Here is a 21,500-nt window from a genome sequence, read left to right on the forward strand (position 1 = left end):
TCACTCCATTCTTCGATATCCCTCACCTCTGCTTGCCATACATCTCACTCCAAACCTGCTTGGGGGTCAAAGGGAGTGCCAGAGGTGCGATGACTGACGTGGCACTCTGGCTGACCCCTAGCTGCTTGGCAGAGCTGCCTCCCTAATGAGATTATCTGGGTAATGCCGACTCTATGTCTGTTTCTCCAGCCGCCCAGCCCGGCCCACCCTGGGGCTCTTTATTTAGCCACCAGCAGGACAGGGCGTGCCAGCATTTGCAGGTCGAGGGCAGGACAAGACCCACAAGCCCACTCCCTCCCCTTTCTCACCCTCGCCCCCCCAAAACATTTGTCTAAACTTCCCAGACTGTGATTGTAGCTTCACCAGTTCGCTGTCGCATTGTTTTCCTCGCCCCTTTTGTAGCTGTGCATTATATGATCCCACTTATTTAAAATTTCCCTGCAAGTTTTTTGTCTGGCTTTCTCTGTTCATTTTTCTCTGCTCCCTCATCATTGCTCATCAAACTGATTAAAATCCTGGATGGTTGGAGAAATACGGGATTGAACGAAGCCATGATTGATTGAAATAAACACAATCTGCCCCTAAGCAAGGCGACTGGGCAAGAAATTTGTGAAACTCTACTGTATGTGAAGCTCTCATATGTATGTGTGACTAGCTTTGACAACTGCTCATAGCAGCTTAAAATGCAAATCTGCTCACTGGACTACCCCATGAAGACAGACTTAGGCTGTGCTGCCAGAGCTGTGGCCACCAACCTGATACTTGTTCAGCTGCCTGACAGTTAGTTATTTTTATTTTATTGTATTACAACAGCTGACCTTCATCCTCTTGCTCCATTGTCGGTGATCCTAAGATAACTTATTAGTGTCCTTTGTATTAGTGACTGATTTTAAGTGACAATTAAATGCCAAAAACTTTGTTGCTTTAATTTTTTTTTTAATCACTGGTTGCTTAAAAGACAAAGGGCTTCCTGTGGCACAGGTGTGCCCCCCTCAGCTTTAGGGTCACTTTCATGCAGGAGTTGGTGACAGCTCCAGTTAGTCTGATAGTGCTGCACCTCCCATTCTAGGTGTCCAGGTGTTCTTGGTTTCCATATATGATTGTGTGTACGCACACCTGCTGAGCTATGGCCCTGGGGCTTAGACAGGTTCAAGTTCCACCCAAACAAACATTATGTACCAATTGCTTATTGTATATGCTCTTGCTTCTGGATGTGGACGTATGATTGTCTGCGTATGCCTGGTGGAAATGTGAGTAACCAACCTACTTAGACTGTTCGCCCACTGCATTCGTGATTTATGCTGTGGTATTGTGTTACCGAGACATGTCAAAGTTTGCTTTTGTTCCCACTGTCACTTTGCTCTTCACCTTGCGATTGCTCTTGATCACACAGGCTTCAGGTTCTGACATTTTGTGTCCCTGCTCATCTCTGCTCACATGAGAACACCATGAACACGTGACATCCTTACCCAAGAACAACATGTTTTGAGGAAATTAGCTCTAACCCAAATCCTGATCAGTCTTCCTTTTTCACACTTCTCTCTCTCACATTTCTTTTTTACATCTCAGAATACTCATTTAAATTGTGTCTTTATTTCTTTATTTACCACTTAGGCAAGTCACAAAATTTATACCGAAAAGAACAGAAATGTACATGCACACACACGTATAGCACTGCTGATATGAACCTTTTAGAAAAGAGAAAAGAAGTCCATTTGAATAAAATGAAATTGTGAGACCGATTTAGAGTCTTCCATGTTAATCTGAAAGGGAACTAAAAACATAATAGCCATTCAGCTGGATTTACAGGGAACATAATTAAATAGAGACCTTGTCCATAGACGGCAGGTCAGGGAACTCTCACCTACACAGTACTTCATCTTTTCTCAAGGCATTACTACAGTATGCATTTCTACACATTAATGATCTTCTTCCAACCTTAAAACTGTTTATATTTCTAAAGGTCCCGGGTTTTTTCTTGTATATCTATCATAATCACTGCTTTAAAGAGGGCTCTGTTCATCCATAGACATAACATTACTGTGAAACTGTTAAACTCTATTTAGTGTTAACTCCTTTTCCTCCAACCCCTTTACAGTTCTTGTGGTATTATTAAAAAAAAGGGTGAAAATGGTATCATCATACTTTGTTTTACGCTGTTTTGATGAGCTTGGTTGCAATCCAGTTCAGACCATTTTTAGTCCTCAGTGATATCAGGAGAAACTCCACAAGCTACGAGTTTTTTAATGAATGAGACTCTTCTTGTGTATGCATGTCTTGTTCTTTGAGTATACTGTATGTTCGCTTTTTTGCCCCCTTTACCACTGCGTTCAGCCCAGGATCTGTAAGGTGGCCCATCATAGTGTGCCCTTACAGGAACACTAGTGAACAACAGCCCCGAGCCATATGGTGGGGTCGCTGGTCTGTTGGCTGGCCAGTTGTACTTGAACAGCGGCACACGCTGAACACTCACCTTCATGCAGATGCTGAGGCTTTGCAGTGAATGCATAGGGCTGGACTTTTGAGTCTTGGAGTTCCATTCTTAACACTGTTTTGATAGACGCAAAATTACCACTAGAGGCTAGCATTTAAAGATGCATGAAGGAGATCAAGCTCTGGGATGGACACTGGGGAACAGTAGAGTTTACAACTAATTGCAAAACCAGAAATTTAGATTATACATGTACCAGACCACAGGGGGTCGTCAGTCTGTTTGTTTGTTTGTTTTTCATTAAAATAAGAAGTTGTATACTTTCTACTATACAATTCTACAAAAAAGAGGGGCTAAATAGAAGCCCAAAGAGAAAAACTGTAGTTTTTCTAAGGGCATCTGTGTAATGGAAAAAATATGGCATATAAGATGGAAAGTGTGAGAGGTTTAAGGGTCAGAAAAAGAATTTAATAAGTGGTGGAGAAAATGGAAAAGTACTCAGAGACAAGAAAAATAATAGGGGCATTAACATCATGCAGAAAATAGAGAAAAGAGCAGCTGAGGAGAGGATGCATCTTAATGGAGAGATTTGAACACCACATCGTAGTTTCCCTTATGGGACAGGCACAGGCAGAGCGCACTCCTTGCTTCATGGACGAAGAGGAAGCTTTGCCAGCATGGAAAACATACAAGAGAAGAATAAGAGATGAGCGGAGCAGAGAAAAATTCATTTTCCCCCAGAGGTGAAGTGGGAAATTTGTGTTCTCGCCTAACACTGTGTAGTCGGATGGCAGTGAAAAAAGATGGAAGAGAACAAAAAAAAAGATGCTGGAGGAAAGAAGCCTAATGACAGACAAATAGTAGGAAATAGAGGTGAGGGGTTCGGAGGAAATGAGCAGGAGCAGTACTTTGCAGAAGTCCGATAATGAAATCAGCTATACACTGTAATGCTGCAATAAGGCGAGAGTTCTTAGTATGATTGAGTGAGAATGTTTGCTTTTGTTTTTTGCAAGTGAGGTACTTCCTAACACAAATGTTCTTACTTCCCATAACAGAAGTATGATTGCTAAGATACTGCTAATAAGTGCTAAATGTTGGTAAATACTCACGTAACATTGCGTCATTTTCTACATAACATTACAATTTATACTTATTGGTTCAGACTCGTGACCCTTGATTTCATCACTGCACCAATCAGCATAATGAACACCACAGCGATGTCTTTATCGTAGTGTGTAACCTTTGAACACCACATTATGTGTATTAGGCTGTCTAAAAGTGTGAACGTGAAAAGTGTCATTAAACCAATGTAACCTAAGTGGTGGTGCATTATAGTGCAACTAAGTCAGAGCCGCGGGGTCATCAGAGAGGCTCTGATCACAGGTCAGAGTGCACTGCTGTGATTGGGGACATAACTGCTCACCAACACAGCAATAAATACAGAGAGAAACCTTAACTGCTGTAAAATATGTGGCAGTCATCTCTTTTTGCAGCACTTAAAGTGTATATGTCTGGGAGTGTGTGTGTGTACGTACACGAGAAGCTGCGTCCTGAGATGTATGTCTAGGATGGACGTTGCGCTTGAGGGAGGGAACAGGACAGGGTTAGGGAGGGAATTAATGTGCTACCTTAGCCCTTGGACATCTGTATAGCTGAAAGTCAACGAATGAGGCGTGCAGTATTACACCAGCCTGCATTACAGGGACTGGGTATGGTGGTGGATGAGTGGGAGGGGTGGCCACTATAAAAAGTGAAATCATATCACTTAGCAGCTGAGAGCAGATAAAGCCATGTTTGAACTGGGAGGTATAAATTATACCTTGTAAACACAGCGTTGGGAGACCGTGACTTGTTTAAATTATGACAGAGGCTAGTTTTTCTCCTGGCCTTTCTTCCCTCCTGCACTTGTGTTTCTGCCACTCACTCTCATAATTTCCTTTATTTTGCTTGCAACGTTACAGTGCTACTCCACTTTTTTTCTACCTCTCTTTCCCTTCCCTACAACCCCTGCCTCAACAACCAGCTGCAGCACAAATACATACTTAAAAATCCTTAGATTTATGTTTGGAGGTTACAAATAAGGCTTTTTCCCCTAATGCTTCTTGCTCTTAAGTTTATTATTCATTACTGGATTCATTATGACTTATGGTCCACACCCCCCCCCCACTACCACCACCACTTTCCTGTCCAATCCAGTGAGCAGTGTTTTTTAGTTGCATTTCACACATCATGAGTGGAGGACATAAATTTGGTAAGGCTGGCAGAGCTTGTTGTGATTTGATCAGTGCGATCTGTTTGCATACATCAAGTTGGGCTACTGTTATTTTCTTACATTTTTCTAAAGGTGCCTTCTTCCCCCCTCACGAGTGCAAGATTATTGATCAGTTTATTCTATCTGTCATTGACTACTTGCCACTGTCTCTCCTCTCTCCAGTCAATACTGGAGAATTGAGAGAGTCAGTGCCTCCCCTGACCTGCCCTGCCTTAATCTGAATCAGGCTCATTCTCACATACGCAGTCATACCAAGGAATTCACACACGTGCGCACACACACACACACAGAAAATGAATTACTCTCTACCAAATGAACCCACACCTCTGATCCCTGCTACAATTTTGATAAATCTTGAAGCGCTACAAGGTCAGGCCAGGACAGTGTGTATCTGGTGTTGGCTGACGTTGTCAGATAAAGGTCTTAAGTTCTGTTTTGGTGGGTCCTCTGGTTCAGTGTGGGGTTCTTGTGTGTGCAGGACAGTAGATGTAGATTGTCTTCTGTAGAGGACGTTATGGCCACTCCGACGAGAGTTCAGTGACCTTGACGTGTTTGGCAGACACTGATCAAAAATCATTTTGTGTTTGCTGTGTGTTTGCTGTGTATATACGTGCTCAGATGAAATATAAATAAGACCAGTCTGTGAACCTACAGTATGTCAGACAAGGAAACCACACTTGATAATATTTGGATTAAAAAAGATGGCACAATGCTTTAGGTTTATAGCTCAGGCTACCTTGAAGATGCATAGTTAAAACATGCTTCAAATGGACAGTTTTTGCTTGATGTTTGACTATTTTTTGTACTGTGAATTGCTTTAGCTTCTCGCTATGCTCATCAACATTGCTTCATTTCATGATTTAGTTCCTTTATGAACTACAAACCAAAGGCTGCAACCCCTCGCCTCTCCGTGGAGTGAGATTACATAATTATTCTCTTTGTTACTCATATTTTTCTATGTAAAATATATACAGCTGGGACCAGAAGCAGCTTGTCAAAAGGTTAACTCTTCCCTAAAGTTGTCTGTCTCTGCAAAAGGAAGGTTTTCCATCAACAGTAGCAGCATCCGATCAGTTAATATTTTCGTACATGAAGATGCTGTAAACAGGGCATCGATTTTTGACATATCATCTGATCTAATTAAAAATTGGCATGCAATCAAACTAGATTTTGTGTTTTGTCTAACATACTTTTATATGCTATTTCTGAAACCTGACATGGTGTAAGACCGTAAGCATTTTTTCTGACAAATACCGTGTATACAATATACTGCTTACAGTTCACATATTCAATGACTTCTTAGATTGTCTCATTGAGATACAGAGATCTCATTTTTTATTTTACCTCTATGTAAACTGTATTCTTACAACTGGCTCTCATTCATTTACACATATAGACACACCTTAAGTTAACACACACAGCCTTGCACGTCAGGCCTTATGAGGAAGGAGTGCTGCATGAGAAAGTGATAGCAAGAGAAAAGAAGCTCTGGAGGGTGAGTTATCTCTTAAGATGTCATTGAGGGGCGCCTCCTTTCTCTCCCTCTCCTTCTCTCTATCATTTGCCTCTTTTTTCTCTTCCCTCTTTCTCTCTTGTTCTCACTTGCACTCTCAAATCATCCTGGCCTCCAGTGGTATTCAGACAGTCCAAGGACAAAGTAGAGATATGCTTGGAGCAGTGGACTGTCCGTCAGTTTGTGTTTTTGCGTGAGTGGCATGTGGGTCTGTATGGAGGAGGGGGTTGCCGTTGAGTCTTTGAAGCTGTTTTCCCCTTGTTCTAACAGACTGGAGTCTCCTCCCTCTCCATTTAACCCCCTAATGCTACATCACATGATCACACACAAACAGAACACACGTATCAGGCTGATGGGACACACAAACACAATCACCTAGAGCTCAATGCACAGTTTGCTGTTGTCGAGGTCAAGCTCTTGTGTGTAAGGGCTGTTACATTTACTTCATTTCAAATTTTACTGACTTGTCAAGGTGACTGTAATAGCATTAAATAATTAATTTGCATTAAGATATGTATGATATGTGTAGATTTTTTTTTATTCCTGCATCTGAGCACCACCAACCTCAAGGCATCTTTATTACAAAGTCATGCAGTGTATTATTTGTGGCCTTGCATTGCCCGACTAAACCCGTTTGAAGTAGATGGCCCTCAGGTCTGTGACCCTGAAAGAGGCATCGACGTGCACACACACTTGCACAAAAAAAACTACCAGATGCATGACCTGCTCTCCTGATGCCACACACACAAATACACACAAAGAAAGCTATCCCAGAGACAGACTTCTCCCTCTGCGTGTGTGAATGAGAGCAGCAGCTCCACTCTTTAAGACAAACAGGGGAAATCCTCTTTGTCTTGCCTTGTCCATCACTAGCCATCTCACTATCACAAGGCATGCGCCTGACTGCAAACCCTCCTACACCCTCCCCCAGCCAGACTCCAAAAAAATACAACGTACCAACACCCCTGCACGCACACATGCACAGGCCCCTTGGCTCCAGACAGGTTCCCCTGACGCAGGGACACACTCCGGCAGGAAGTTTGAGGAGAGGCTTGCGGCAGTTTACTTTTGTCAGAACTCTTCAGGTTTGACCCTCTCTTGACCAGGCGGTTTCCTTCTCCTCCATCTCTCTGTAAACAACCACATCCCTAAGACTGAAGGCATGCTGCATGCTCCAAGTGTTAATAACATCACTCATGTTTTGATGTGAGGAGGGACGTTTACGTGCGTTAGGGAGGCTGTGTGACAAGAGTTGCCTCATGTGTTTCCTCCTGGGATTTTACAGATTGCACGGATGACAGATCTCCGTCATGGAGGAAACCATATACCCATCACCTTAGCAGTCTTTTCCACCTAGTATTTATCCACTGTGTGTCAAAACACACACACACACACAAACCGATGTGCAAACATTGCACACACAGATGCTCACAAAGAAGGGCTGTCTGTTGATGTAGCTGAGTGTGTGTCAGCTCTATTAGCACATTCCCAGATAGGCCCAGAGCCCTCTTATCTGTGGTGACCCATTAATTACACTTTGTTCCATTAAGTGATCTATTTCAGACCTGCCCCACCCTCAACACCCTCTCTGTGCTATCTCCACCTCTGGTCTGCTCGCCCCCAACCTGTGCTCACTACTGTCTAGTGTCTGCGTGTAATGCATTGGATCACACGGTCACAATAACTCAGTAGCATTCATGCATATCTCTTCAAGACCAAAATGACAAAAGATGCTGTGAAGGAACTTCTGTTTTAATTATTTGGACCTTACACAGTCTAGTGTACTGTGTTCATCCTTACAAAAGGCCCTCCGTCAGTAGTGTGTATTTGCTCATCTTTTTCTTTTGTTTGTTTTTTTTTTTTATGTGCAGATATTGAAAATATGATTGCAGGTGTGAATATCCACATTTACCTTCTTGATTCTGGTTGTGTGCTTTCAGATTTTCAGGTTTGTTTATGCATTCTCTCTTTGTATACATTAAAGTTTCAAGCAAGAAGTGTTTAAATTGCTGCTAGTTGACTCAAGGGGAAATCTGTGTGTAAAACATAGTTTGTTTACATCTCATTTAACCTAAGAAACACATAAGTGTGTGTTTGTTTTCACTTACACTCAGTTCAAAACATTTTGAGGGCAAATTAAAAATTGGAGCAGCTCTTTTACTTTCATCATTGGCTTTATTTTCCCAAGCTACGCGCTGCAAGCTACTACTTTGCATTAACGTGAGTAGATTTTCTGAGTTGTGTTTGAGATTCACTCTCAAATATGTCAGACATATCATTACAATACCTTTTTTTCACTTGCAACTGAAGAGATCTTCTAATTTAGTGCTGTCCATGACACGTGTTGCTCCAGAGCCATCAGTCCACTAAAAAGTATTTAGTCAGACACCAGTTGTGCAAGTTCTCTCACTTAAAAAGACAAGAGAGGCCTGTAATTTTAATTTATTCTTTCCCTTACACGGATCAGTCGTCCTGGTCCCTTTGCAGAAAAACATCCCCAAAGCATGATGTTTTCACCCCCATGCTTCACAGTCGGTATGGTGTTTTTTGGATGCAACTCAGCTTTCTTTCTCCTCCAAACAAGACAAATAGTGTTTCTACCAAAAAGTTCCACTTTGGTTTCATCTGACCATATAACATTCTCCCAATCCTCTTCTGCATCATCCAAATGCTCTCTAGCAAACTTCAGACGGGCCTGGACATGTACTGGCTTAAGCAAGGGGAACGTCTGGTACTGCAGGATCTGAGTCCCTGGTGGTGTAGTGTGTTACTGATGGTAACCTGTTACTTTGGTCCCAGCTCTCTGCAGGTCCTTCACTAGGTCCCCGTGTGGTTCTGGGATTTTTACTCACCGTTCTTGTGATCATTTTTACCCCACGGGGTGAGATCTTGCATGGAGCCCCAGATCGAGGGAGATTATCAGTGTTCTTGTATGTCTTCCATTTTCTAATAATTAATCCCACAGTTGATTTCTTCACACCAAGCTGCTTACCTAGATTCAGTCTTCCCAGTCTGGTGCAGGTCTACAATTTTGTTTCTCATGCCCTTTGACAGCTCTTTGGTCTTGGCCATAGTGGAGTTTGGAGTGTGACTGTTTGAGGTTGTGGACAGGTGTCTTTTATACTGATAACCAGCTAAAACAGGTGCCATTAATACAGGTAACAAGTGGAGGACAGAGGAGCCTCTTAAAGAAGAAGTTACAGGTCTGTGAAAGCCAGAAGTCCTGCTTGTTTGTAGGTGACCAAATACTTATTTTACCGAGGAATTTACCAATTCATTCAGTAGGAACAAAGGGTAAAATAGGTCACACACATCCAATAGCTCAATAGGTGCAGGTCTCAAAGCATAGATCCAGGAAAAAACAAGAGAGGAGACCGCACACTTTTGCTCCCCAGTGCAGATTTATTTAGCACTGTGCTAAATAAATCTGCACTAGGGAGCAAAAGCGTGCGGTCTCCTCTCTTGTTTTTTCCAATTAATTCAGTAAAAATCCTACACTGTGATTTCCTGGATTCTTTCCCTCCAGTGTCTCTCATAGTTGAAGTATACATATGATGAAAATTACAGACCGCTCATCTTTTTAGCGGGAGAACTGGGCCCAAAATACAGTGGTCAGTGGCAATTGGTGGCTGACTAAATACTTTTTTGCCCCACTGTATACCTTGCATGGCACAAAGTCTTTCTAGGTGGTGGTAATTACAGTGCTTTATTCCTTTGCAATATTAAGACATCACACTTTGTGAAGAAAAGTGTGTGTGATCAACTTAAAGCTTTCAAAGCTTTCTCTTCTTTGAACTTTGATTCTAAATGTGGAATGTTTGTCAAAAGAGGCCTCCATTGCCCACTACTTCTCCCCTAGCTCTGTTGTAACTGACTGAAGTGTATTTGTCTGATATTGTATAATTGTAGAAGTGTGTGTGCATGTTTTCCTTTGTTGGTACTAGCCTGAAAGTGTAAAAGTGTAACTTCACTGTGTTGAATCGGAACAAATGACATGTGTTTGTAAAAAATAAGAAGTGACTGTAGTAAATGGTGTAGTGAGCTTGCAGTTTGTCATGGATTTGCTTATATACACTGTGTTTATGTGCATATGGATGCTGTCATACCCTGATGTGTGCATGCTCTGTTTCCTCTTTTTCTCTGTCATGTTTGGTAAGGTTGTCTTTCCTGACCCCTGTCTAAGCATCATGACGTGTGTGTGCATGTGCACATGTGTGCATGTGCACATGTGTGCATGTGCACATGTGTGCATGTCTTTGTGGGGGGCCTCTCCTTTCAACTATGCTGCTTTTGAATTGCACTGTGCCTGGACGTAGAAACAAAAGCTCTCCATTGCCCCTCAACAGGCCAAAAACAAAACCATGTGAGGTGAGGTAGCAGCTCCTGAACATGCAGAAGGAACAAAAGACCTGGACATGGAAGTAGTTTTGTGTTGTCTAAAGTGTTAATATACCAATGCTACACCCAGCAAGTGCCACTGTATACATATATATATATATATATATATATATATATATATATATATATATATATATATATATATATATATATATATATATATATATATATATATATATATATATATGTGTGTGTGTGTGTGTATTCTCTTTGTCACATATAAACATATGTGAACAAAACAGGACTTTAATCTTATTCAGAGTTGAAGTGAACATTTGTTCTCTGTAATAATGTCATGTTTGTGGTATTTTAGTTATGAGTAGTAAGGTCAGTCTGAAAATTGGCTTTCTTTTAGTCAATAAATGTTTTCTGATTTTTATAATTTCTGAATAAACAATTTTAAGATTTATCCTAATATCTAACTGGACAACATAATCGGCCCCTTTCAGACTACGAAATAAACTGTGTAAAATAGCGTTCTCCACATCTTTACCACACTATGACCCTATGAGCCAACTGCTGTAGGCAGAATCTGGACTCATCACTGAACATAACTTTCTTGGTTTTGATGAACACCAGCTTGAAGTTGCCCTGTGGCGCAGGCCCTATCCAGATCAGACAAACATGGCATGCCAATTTTTGAAGTAAACACCTACTGACCACTGTATTTGGGCCCATGTTCACTGGTGCTGCTAATCAGGTGCTAACTGTCAAAATAATAAGCTGTTTGGGGCTGGAAGAGAAGATTTGGCAAATTTTTCGTGAGCATAGTCCACATAGTCAGCTCTGCTGCTCATCCCACAAGTGCATGTTCCTTACAAATGTGGCACCATTTGAAAGGGAAATAAACAGGCTTTCCAACGGTGTAAGATTTATTGCCAAGAAGTATTGCTATAGCAAAGAAATAATTTACCAAACACTAATTTCCATACTTTTTGTGCTGAGAGAATTTAAATTAAGGGATCAATTCAATTAATTAAAGGATTATTTTCAATCCAAACTGTTTTCAATACCTAAAAACCAAAGTATTCATACGATTCATGTGTTCAGAGAGGTCTTTCTGTGTCTTTGATGTAACTGTTTCAGCCTCCTGACAGACTTTCTCACATGTTCATTCCGTCTAGCGTTTCCTAAAGTGCTGTATTATATTTTTGTCAAAAAATCCTGTCCAGGTAACCATTGAATTAGTTTCACAGGGTAAGGGTAGTTTCAGTAAGACTGTGATGTATTAATACAGTATCAATAATTGATTTTTATATTAATGTTCTAGTCAGTGCTGATAAACTCCAAAACACTAACGCTAACTTGAAAATTCTTATTTTACATTTTTATTCACTTTTTAAATATGCTTCTTCAAACAGAGAAGGTTCATCCAAAGTCTTTTTAATGCCACAAACAGGTATGTCATTATTAATTCCAAAGTGTCTTAACCCTATTCAGCTAGCTGAGTAAAACAACTGACACTGAGATGTTCTGCAGAGGGGAGAGCGTGTTTGGGCTTTTGATTTTTACTGGAAAAGAGAGACGAGAGTCTGACACTGGTATCAAATACCCTGCACAGTCCTTCCACCAGGGTTATCTTGTAAATACTCTGCTCCAAGTCTATAAAAACGAGGCTCTTTTATGATGGCCAAGTCCACTCTTTCACATTAAAATAAAAAAGCACTCAGTCCAGCCTCGGTGTCTGGATAGGGAAGGGAGCAAGTAGGGAAGGACAGATGAAGAGATCTGAATGAGAGAGAGGCATAAATAGGTAACACAGTGCTACACTGCCTTTTGTTGTTGCAAGTTTCACTCTCCATAGGTCATTAAATTAAATGTAAAGTAGCTTGGACTGGATAATGATTCAATCCAGCCAATGTGATATTCTCTTCTCTCTGGGCTTTCACTTGATTTTGCTTCTTGTTTGTTTAAAATGTTTGTCTCAGTAAAGACCCTCCCTTCAGCAACTCCTGTAGCTAGTGATTCAGGTTCCTCATCTTTGGATGTGTAATAAGTAATAAGTTCTGCCTTGGTTTTTCTTTTAAAACAAACAATGTAATTAAAAGCATTATGAGGGAGATGTGGGGGTGTGAGGTGTTTAGGACAAACCCCAACTACCAACAGCATTATATTAGAATTTTATACAAGATACAATAGTTCATCAAACCGATTTGATGAAATGAGCTTTGCTTGTTTATTCTTTTTTTCCTGTTGTGAAGCATTATGTCCTTCCTGCTCCATTAAACCTGTGAGCCCTTAAAACCATGTTGATTTTCTTGAAAACAAAGACACATCATTTAGTGTAGACACAGTCTGATTATATCAGTGTTTCACAGTGGGTTGGATTTGAATGTCCTTGCCCTGAGTGGAGATTAAAGATTGGTGTTGGAGATTAATTAACTTTTTTAAAATTAGGATGGCATCTCTATGGTTTGCTATAAAGGCCAGCATTACTCTGGCAGTGTGGCTGACCACCTGTCACCTGCCAGGACCCTCTTTGACCTCGTCTGTTGTGGCAACACATTGCGGCCCCTTTCGAGATACAGCCATGTGGGGCAAAATGACACCCTTGACCTTTATGCATGTCTCAAAGCAAGGCGACAATTAACATAACTCACTGCACATGCGTAGGCATTGCATTTGGTCAATCAGACATCTAGGTGGCAACACATGCAAGCAGAAAATGTGGGCACACGCATTCTGAACATGCTCTTGCACCTACCACAGAGGATCATCTAATATCAGAGAGTGTCAGGTGCAGAAATCTGATCGTCTGACAACCAGGATACAGATAGCGATTCTCCACCGTTGATGCATACAACAGATAGTTTCCACCACCAGTAAGGCAGCTAATGTTACCACCAGCCAAGGCACACACCACAATGCCCTGCTCTGCCTCACATCCAGATAAAACAAAAGCTTAGGTTACCACTGATAGGAAATTGATAAGATTATGCTCTGTTTTGTGTGTAGTTTTTTTTTTAAATAAAAACTAAACACTCAAAAGGAAATAATACACTTTTTTTGCTTTTATGTGCAGTATTACTAATATTAGGCTCGACAGTTGTTCTGTTTTTGTAGTTTTTGCCTTATGATAATATCGCTATTGATGTCCTTTTTTAATTGAAGCTCATTAATTATTTAACCCAGATGTCAGTATATTTGATTAATTCCGGTAATGGTTAAAACTAATTCAGTTTACACAAAGAAAGGTATTATCACTTTACATCCCTCTTTCCTCAAAGAGCTCTCAATAATTTGAAAATGTATCTATATTAAAACTGAGGCAAAGCACGAAGGCCCCCATTACATCAATGTAATTACAAATTTAAAAAATTTGATTCAAGTAAAATAGGCCATTTGTACACAAGCCATTAACTGGTGTGGCTTTAAATAATGTAGCCCAGATGGAACCTAATTATAGTCGGCAGGCTTTGATTCACGCTTCCTCTCGGAGTATCACTTGGGGCATCACTCTGGCTTTTCAGTCACCTAGCATTTGTTTTGAAATTTGTGACAATCACAGCCGATTACCATTTGTAACAGCATGCAGCGTTTGGTGTAGCGGGAAGAAAGCATGGCCCATAGCTATGCAGGAGTTTCCTTGTTTCCAGCTCAGAACCCTTCTCCTCTGTTCCACTACTTCACTGCACGTAAACGGTAACAACTGTGTGTGTGTGTGTGTGTGTGTGTGTGTGTGTGTGTGTGTGTGTGTGTGTGTGTGTGTGTGTGTGTGTGTGTGTGTGTGTGTGTGTGTGTGTGTGTGTGTGTGTGTGTGTGTGTGTGTGTGTGTGTGGTATTTGTAAGGAGATACTTGAATTATGAACATGTGTGCATGTGTATGACATCATATTGGGGCAGTGTAGAGTCAGAGGGAGATCAGTCAGTCAATTACCTTGAACATGCTCCAGAGGCTGTGACAGAGACAAGGATCCTGCTAAATATCCAGGACCAAATGTGCTTCTCTGCCTGTCACATAACGAGGCAGCTTCACTGAATTCAAACCAGGGAACACGGTAACATGACCTCAGTAAACTATGTTTCTGAACCAGCACAGTCAGATAAACATCTTCATGTCCCTGTGTGTATAAGTTCATCACCTATAAGTCCATTTTCATTGTTTATTGTGGGTATTATTTGCATTTTTCATCTCTTAATTTTTCTGTTATCCAATACTTACAATACAATTATGCATGAAACTCAAGGGAGACTTTTGTTTTTTTCCAATTGACAGTACCCACCATTGTGGAGCTTCTTAGAAATATAGTCGCATTTGTAGTAAATGCACCAATGTTTTTAAATTTTTTTATTGACTTTAGTGAGAAAAATCATGATAAAACTGCTACATGCCTCTTCATTCATAGGTGATACAAGAAAGCACACAAATACACGCAGTTCACTTTATTTTTGAAGTTTAACATGTAAATACAATATACAACTCTGCCCATTACATCCTTTTACACCACTTCAGCCAATACACACAAAAAACCCTTACAGTGATGAGGTGCTAAAATTGAGAAGTTGAAGTATTACTTATTGGCTGTTGATGGCTTCCCTTCACACAAGATACAGCTAGGTGACACCTCATGGATCTCCACATGTTCTAAAGGTACTGGCTGGATTTGTGGTTTAGTTGATGCAATTCTTCCTTTCTCTTTCTCTCTATGCCTGGCCATTGTGCTTCCTCCTCTAAATCAGTGCACATTTCAGCTGTGACAGCATCCATTAGCCTCAGCACACTTCAGCTATTAAATAGATGTAAGTTTTTAAAGGCCTGTCGGGATGCGAACGGGTTTATGTCTGGGTGAGTCTTGTCTTGGGGAAAGGACTTGATATCAAAGCCTCCACCCTATGAAGAAAGGTGGAGCTTAACACTGGAGTCATTGTTGGGACACAGGCCTATTTGCATATTGGAACAGAAACACCCCCATGGTGACCCTCAACTGTGATGGGATAGGGTGGAGAGGCTGTCCATGTTCCAGGGGAGTTCACCGCCAGTTCAGGGTGAACGAGAGAGCGTTGAGGAGTTGATCGCTTCTGTGGGAGGAAAAAACAGACACAAAACAGATGTAAAAACACTAGTGTGAAAGATTCCAACATGAGGGGGAAATAGAAGAGGATAAAACAAGATCATGTTGTCTCAAACTGAATATAAATGATAGATTAGAGGTGTTGGAGAGTTGTGTCTTTGTTTCCAGTGATGAGTGTTAGGAAGAGCCCAACACAGGTAACAGGTACACTAAGAGTGTTGGGTTATTGACTACGTGAAGATTGCCAGGCCAGTAAATTTGACCCAAGGCACTGACTGCCATCTACTTGCTCTTCAATTTTCAACGCACTCCTTTATCTCGCTGTGATTAGGAACCCTTGTACATTCTTTTACACACAAATTACACATGCAAAACTGACCTTCAGAAACAAAACCCAAACTCGCTTTCCATACGTAATCGTACATTTACCCCATGTCTTATAATCACACTCATAAATACACACAAATGCACATCTGTCACCTCTATGTATGTGTCCAGGCAGAGGTCAGTCTGATAAGATGTCACTGCAGCAGTCATCAAAGCCCTGTCTATTGTGAGAGACCCTTTAAAGTGTTTCCTAATTATATCCCTACATCCTCCTAGTCTACCTTTAACAGCTTTTGGGGTGTGAAAAATGAAAAAGGAGAAACAATAGAGAAAATACAGAACTTAAAAGAAGAGGAAAGAACTGAGATAAGGAAGAGGTTGTATCGAAAAGAAAGTATGCATACTTTAATTTTTATGGTTTTATATTTGACATAATATAAAATCATGTGGTCCTTACCAGTTCTTTAAATTTGATAAACACATACCTCTAGTGATTAATAACATGACTTGTTACAATGACATCATGTGTTGAACAAAAACAAAGCCAAAAGGCATGAGTTTTGTTTCAGAAACTAAGTGCACCCTTATTGCTTACACAGGCATTAAGAGAGTAAGAAGCAGTCAAGTTTTATTGTTCAAATAAACATTATCATTTCTCATGTATGACCACCTCTATGAAAGCAAGGTTTGCTGGTTTTGAGTCTTCAGGTGTGTATCAATACAGTGCCAAGGAGGAAATACATCATAAATAATCTCAGACCAGTTATTGCTGCTACACATGAATCTGGGAAGGGTAATAAGGTTGTTTCCATACAATTTGCAGTCCATGCTATGGTGAGAAAGAATGTTCACAAATGGAAAACATTCATGACAGTTTCCAATATCCCTGAAAGTGGATATAATTCCCCTCTGGGTTCAACCAGATAAACTGAGAAATACTTAGAGAAATTGCATAAAACAAAGTCCTACATCGCAGACTCTGCAGGCCACAGATGGCACGTTAGATGTTAAATTTATTGATAGAACCATTAGAAAAAGACTCAAGATGTATTTTGCAAAAGCGTGATCAAGCAAAAGCCTCTTCTGTCTAAAAAGAACAAAAGAGGCTTGACAGCACAGCTCAGTCAAACCACAAGACTTCTTGAACAGTCTTTTGTACAGATCCAACCATAGTGGAGACATTTGTCCATGCACAACACCATGTTTGGATAAAACCAAACGCATCATATTATCCCAAGCACCTATTGCCACCTATCAAGTATGATTATATTTGGGCTTGTTTTCCATCCACAGCACCAGGGCCATACAGCCATTCAATTGACCATGGACTCTGAATATCAGAGTCAAACGTTAGGCCATCCGTTTGATGCCCATGTCAAAGTCTGTATGAAATTTGGGGGCAAGAACTTGAGAAAGCTCTGCATGATCAAATATCTGTAAAGGCCATTAAACCGAAGCAACATAATCAAGAATAGTGAATCAAAACTACTCACCCGGGATGTTTGAGACTTTTTTATTTACTGCTGATGTGACTCTTCCAGAAAAGTTGGAATTATTTGGCCTCTCTCTGTTTTTAAGAAGCTCAGCTGATCTTAAATGCTTGATTTTTTTTCATGAAAATTGTATAAAATATACATTTAAGAGTTAGAGTAAATTAATATTCAAAATCAAAAACCACTTATATCCTGCTTCAAAACATTCAGACATCTGTGTCCGAACAATTGTCTGAGGTCCATCTTCCAAGGGTTGAAACTCTGAATATTATCTCATAGAAAACCTGTTTACACCCCTGGGGAGCAAGAGGGCACCTCAATAAAGCTTTTCGGGTCCAATTACAGTTGTGTTGCTAAGCAGCCAAGCTGCTAGCTAGCAGCAGGAGCAAAAACAAACCATTATCTGTTAGCAATGCATGGAAAGTGAGCATGAGCTGAAAGCATGATCTGGCCTCATCATAGATGTGCCAATAAAGAGCCACGTTTTTCTCTAGTAGGGCTAGCTGCCTTTGTGTTGAGAAACTATCCAACTAAATATCTTGCCAGTGATACCCTGAGGAACTTGAAGCACTTGTACCAGATTTCAAGTGTGACCCAAACTTGGGAACTCACTAACCCGATGGAGGTCAGAGGGAAACCCAGCACTTTTGCCTCCCCCAACCACTGCCAGACTACCTGATATGTTCACTAGTTACTTCTCTCCTACTTCTGTTTTGCTTTTCTTCAGTCTTTTCAGAATGAATGACTACCGCTCCACTGGTTTCACTTAGTGGTCCCATTGTGCATATCTCTGGGTTTGTTGGAAAGACCTCTTTCCATCTCCTCAGACATGCAGTGGTGTTGATTATCAAGTGTCCTCTTGGATAACATTTTAAAGCCGTCCCATTGGACGAGCAGGTCACAGGTTGCCATGGCTCTTACTTCGTTTTGCATAAGAAGAAACAGTTCATTTTGAGCACGGTGGGCCTTGTGAAACTTTCCAATCTTATTTAAGGGTTTTCATTTATTTTTAGTCCGGGTTTTAGTCCGGGTCCGAGTAGGATACAGTGCTATTAATTTGATTATGTTAACATTTTTATTATGAATTTTATTGCCTGCACATTACAGTAAGCTAATACCTTTTTGTTTGTCTTTTTCGTGTATTGCAGGCACAGAGAAGCATGAGCTGACCTCCTGGATGAGTTTCAACTCCATCTTCAGATTTTTCAGGGAGGTACTGGAGGCAAAAGAAAATGAAGAGCTAGAGGAGACCTGCAACGCTGTCACCACACGCAGCATCTCTCTCAAAAACAATCACCAAGATTTGTAGAGAGCCATCAGCAGTGGCTTGGAACACAAGGAGATTTTTCAGCAGAGAGCTGGGGAGGAATCAGATATGAGAGTGCAGAAAGGGTCCTCTTCTGTTTTTTTTTCTTCTTTTTTGCCTTTTCCTCTGTAACCTCTCACCAGTTTTCCTTCCTCGCATTTTTCCCCGAGTGTCATTTCACCCCTCTAGCCCTTCCTGCCTTTGCACTCACATATCCCCTTGTTGTTAGAGACGAGAGTACAGGGTCACCATGTATACATCACAATAACGTTTTGCATTACTTCTAGTTGAGTGCAACTGTCAAAGCAATATGGGTAAGAGTGTTAGTGCTTCCCGTGGGCTGTGGCCTGGCTCTGGGTACGGACAACAGCAGCAGAGATTAAGGCTGACAGGCACTGTGTACAGTGCGCCGTGGTGCACCTCTAATTGTCCTGACATCAGCCTGAACTGAGCTAATGCCCTGCCTGCCCTCCAGTCTGCATCACTCAGTCTTTCCCTTCTCCCTGCTGTCCTCCATCTCCCTGGTCCTAAAGCCTGGAAAACCCTGAAAATAGCTCATGTGGTACAACCAATTAATGTTCTCTATGATTTTAACCTGGCCATGCTATTTTATTTTTTCAGAACATACACATGAATATTTTTTAAGATGTGTAAACTTTCATAACTGATGAAAGGTGTTATTATGACCGCTTGATTTTCTTTATTGCTTTTCACACATGCTATTGGCTTTTAAACTCGACTTTTCGCAGTCAGGATTGTGTAGAATGTGCTTATTTCCCCCCACACAAATTTCTTCACACAACAACACGATGAAGGCAGTGTTTTATACACACTTTCATACTTTCAATTTTTAATACGCCTATACCTCACAAAGAGAAGGAGTAAGTGTTTACTGTTGTATATATGGGTTTCCTTTGCAAAAGTGTGGATAGTTCATTTCTTGTTTATCATAAACTTCTATCTCTTTTTCTCCCACCGTGATATCCCTGAATTAATGTCTGTGGATTATTGAATGTGATGAAGCAAATAAAACAAAAACACAACCTGTTCTGATTATGGAAAATTCAGGACACTGAGCATATTTTAAATCACTTAAAGTCATGCATCAAAATGGATTTGAGAGATATCTCATTTTAACAGAAGCCAGAAGTCAGCTCACAGCATTCATAAAAGTCCAATATATCGCCTTACACATGTCAGGAAATTCAAGATTTCAATATTATTCTAAGCCAGAATCCTATTTCCTTTGATGTTGGGGAAACGTAACATCTCTTTTTTTTCTATCCTTCTACCAAAGTACTTTTCTTGTGTACTTAAAAGTGACAGAGTCCGCTCCCTGCTCAGCTAGGCATAATCTTACTGTATGACACAAGCATGATTAATTTTTTCCAAAGTTTATATGTTTTATAATCCACTCAAGGATTAATGGAATGCATTTCTAATGTGTCAAGACATTGGTAAAATTCAAAGTGGATACTGTATCTGACACATTCTATATTTCCATAGTCCATTTTCCAGCATTGTGAAACTCACACACTGCGAAACCCTGCCTCTTCTGCTTGCTCTCTCTCTCCTTCTGTGTGTGTGTGTGTGGGTGTGTGTGTGTGTGTGTGTGTGTGTAGGGTTTAAGGCTTTTGTGGATTATCTTTCTCCTGTAATGAGACAAGTGGCTGATGGCTGCAGGCCTAATTTCCTTTTAATTTGATCCAGATCTCTCCAGGTTTCAGCAAAAAAAGTTGGCTTATTATTTGATGAGCTTCATTTCAAGATACCTTTGCTCACCTTTGCGCCATTCAGCTACAATCAGTTAATTTTCTCTCTGCAATGTGTATATTGTTGCCTTAGGAATAAACAAGACTCACTGTTTTTAATATTCAACAAGCCATGTTTTAATAGAACTGAAGAACTGCCTATATTACAAAACAATCTGCAAATAAAAGGGTGTAATTATTGCCCATTACTATTGAAGATATTATTATTTGCAAATAGTTTGTCATTTTGGTTTGAGAAGGGTCTTTTTTTGTGATTTTCAGATTTTCTGAAGCTGAACGTGTCCTAAATAATCCCTCATTTTATATTCGCAAATGTTTCTTTTTTTCTCCTCACTTTCTATAATTTCACTTTTAAACGATTTAAGTCATCTGCAGCACAATAATTATTTTTTAACATGATTTAATTTTGTAATTAACCCATTAAAGTAAAATAAAACGAAATTTTCTACCACACTTTGCTTTGCTTTTAATATTTGTATTTATATTTTTTTTTTTGGGGGGGGGGGGCAAATTTGGCTGCTTATCCTTCATAATCAGGTAAACTATTTTTAAGGACTGCCGGCCCAGATTAGTGCGAATTATAGATGTATTTAGAAGAGGAAAAGAACAGACAGGTGCAATGGTGAAGCGGGAAAGGTGTCGCTGGAAAGTGTGAAATGAACCCAGCAGGAAGAAAAAGTTTGGCACATAGTGTAAAATGAAGAGCTTTTTTTTTTTTTTTTTTTGCGCTTTAGTCCAAAATAACAATCCAACCTGAAAATCTCAAATCTGTTTTTTTTCGGTGGTAAAGCCAATTATTTAAATTTCAACGGATGCAGTTTTAAAACTTCCAACAAGAAAACCTGCACCAAGAAGCGTGTCAGAATGAAGAAAAAAAAAACTATAAACTGTAGGCACCGCTCCTCTCCTTTTTTTAAGTCATTAATTTAGACAAACTGAGCCCCCACCGACTCAGCGAGGTTTTACGGCTTCATTT

At 40.4% G+C, this 21,500-nt stretch overlaps 1 protein-coding gene across 3 annotated transcripts in view; it reads left to right on the forward strand.

Annotated features, from left to right (window-relative positions):
* arb2a (ARB2 cotranscriptional regulator A) overlaps positions 1–20,958 on the forward strand; it is a 194,338-nt gene extending 173,380 nt beyond the window's left edge. For all 3 annotated transcript variants that reach the window (XM_061728967.1, XM_061728968.1, XM_061728969.1), the window contains exon 11: positions 18,595–20,958. In XM_061728967.1, the coding sequence (XP_061584951.1) occupies positions 18,595–18,755 (161 nt within the window). In that variant the 3' untranslated portion in view covers positions 18,756–20,958. The remainder of the gene's footprint in view (positions 1–18,594) is intronic.
* Positions 20,959–21,500: the final 542 nt, after the last annotated feature.

This window comes from Cololabis saira, chromosome 9, assembly GCF_033807715.1.
Source record: "Cololabis saira isolate AMF1-May2022 chromosome 9, fColSai1.1, whole genome shotgun sequence".
Lineage (NCBI taxonomy): Eukaryota > Metazoa > Chordata > Actinopteri > Beloniformes > Belonidae > Cololabis > Cololabis saira.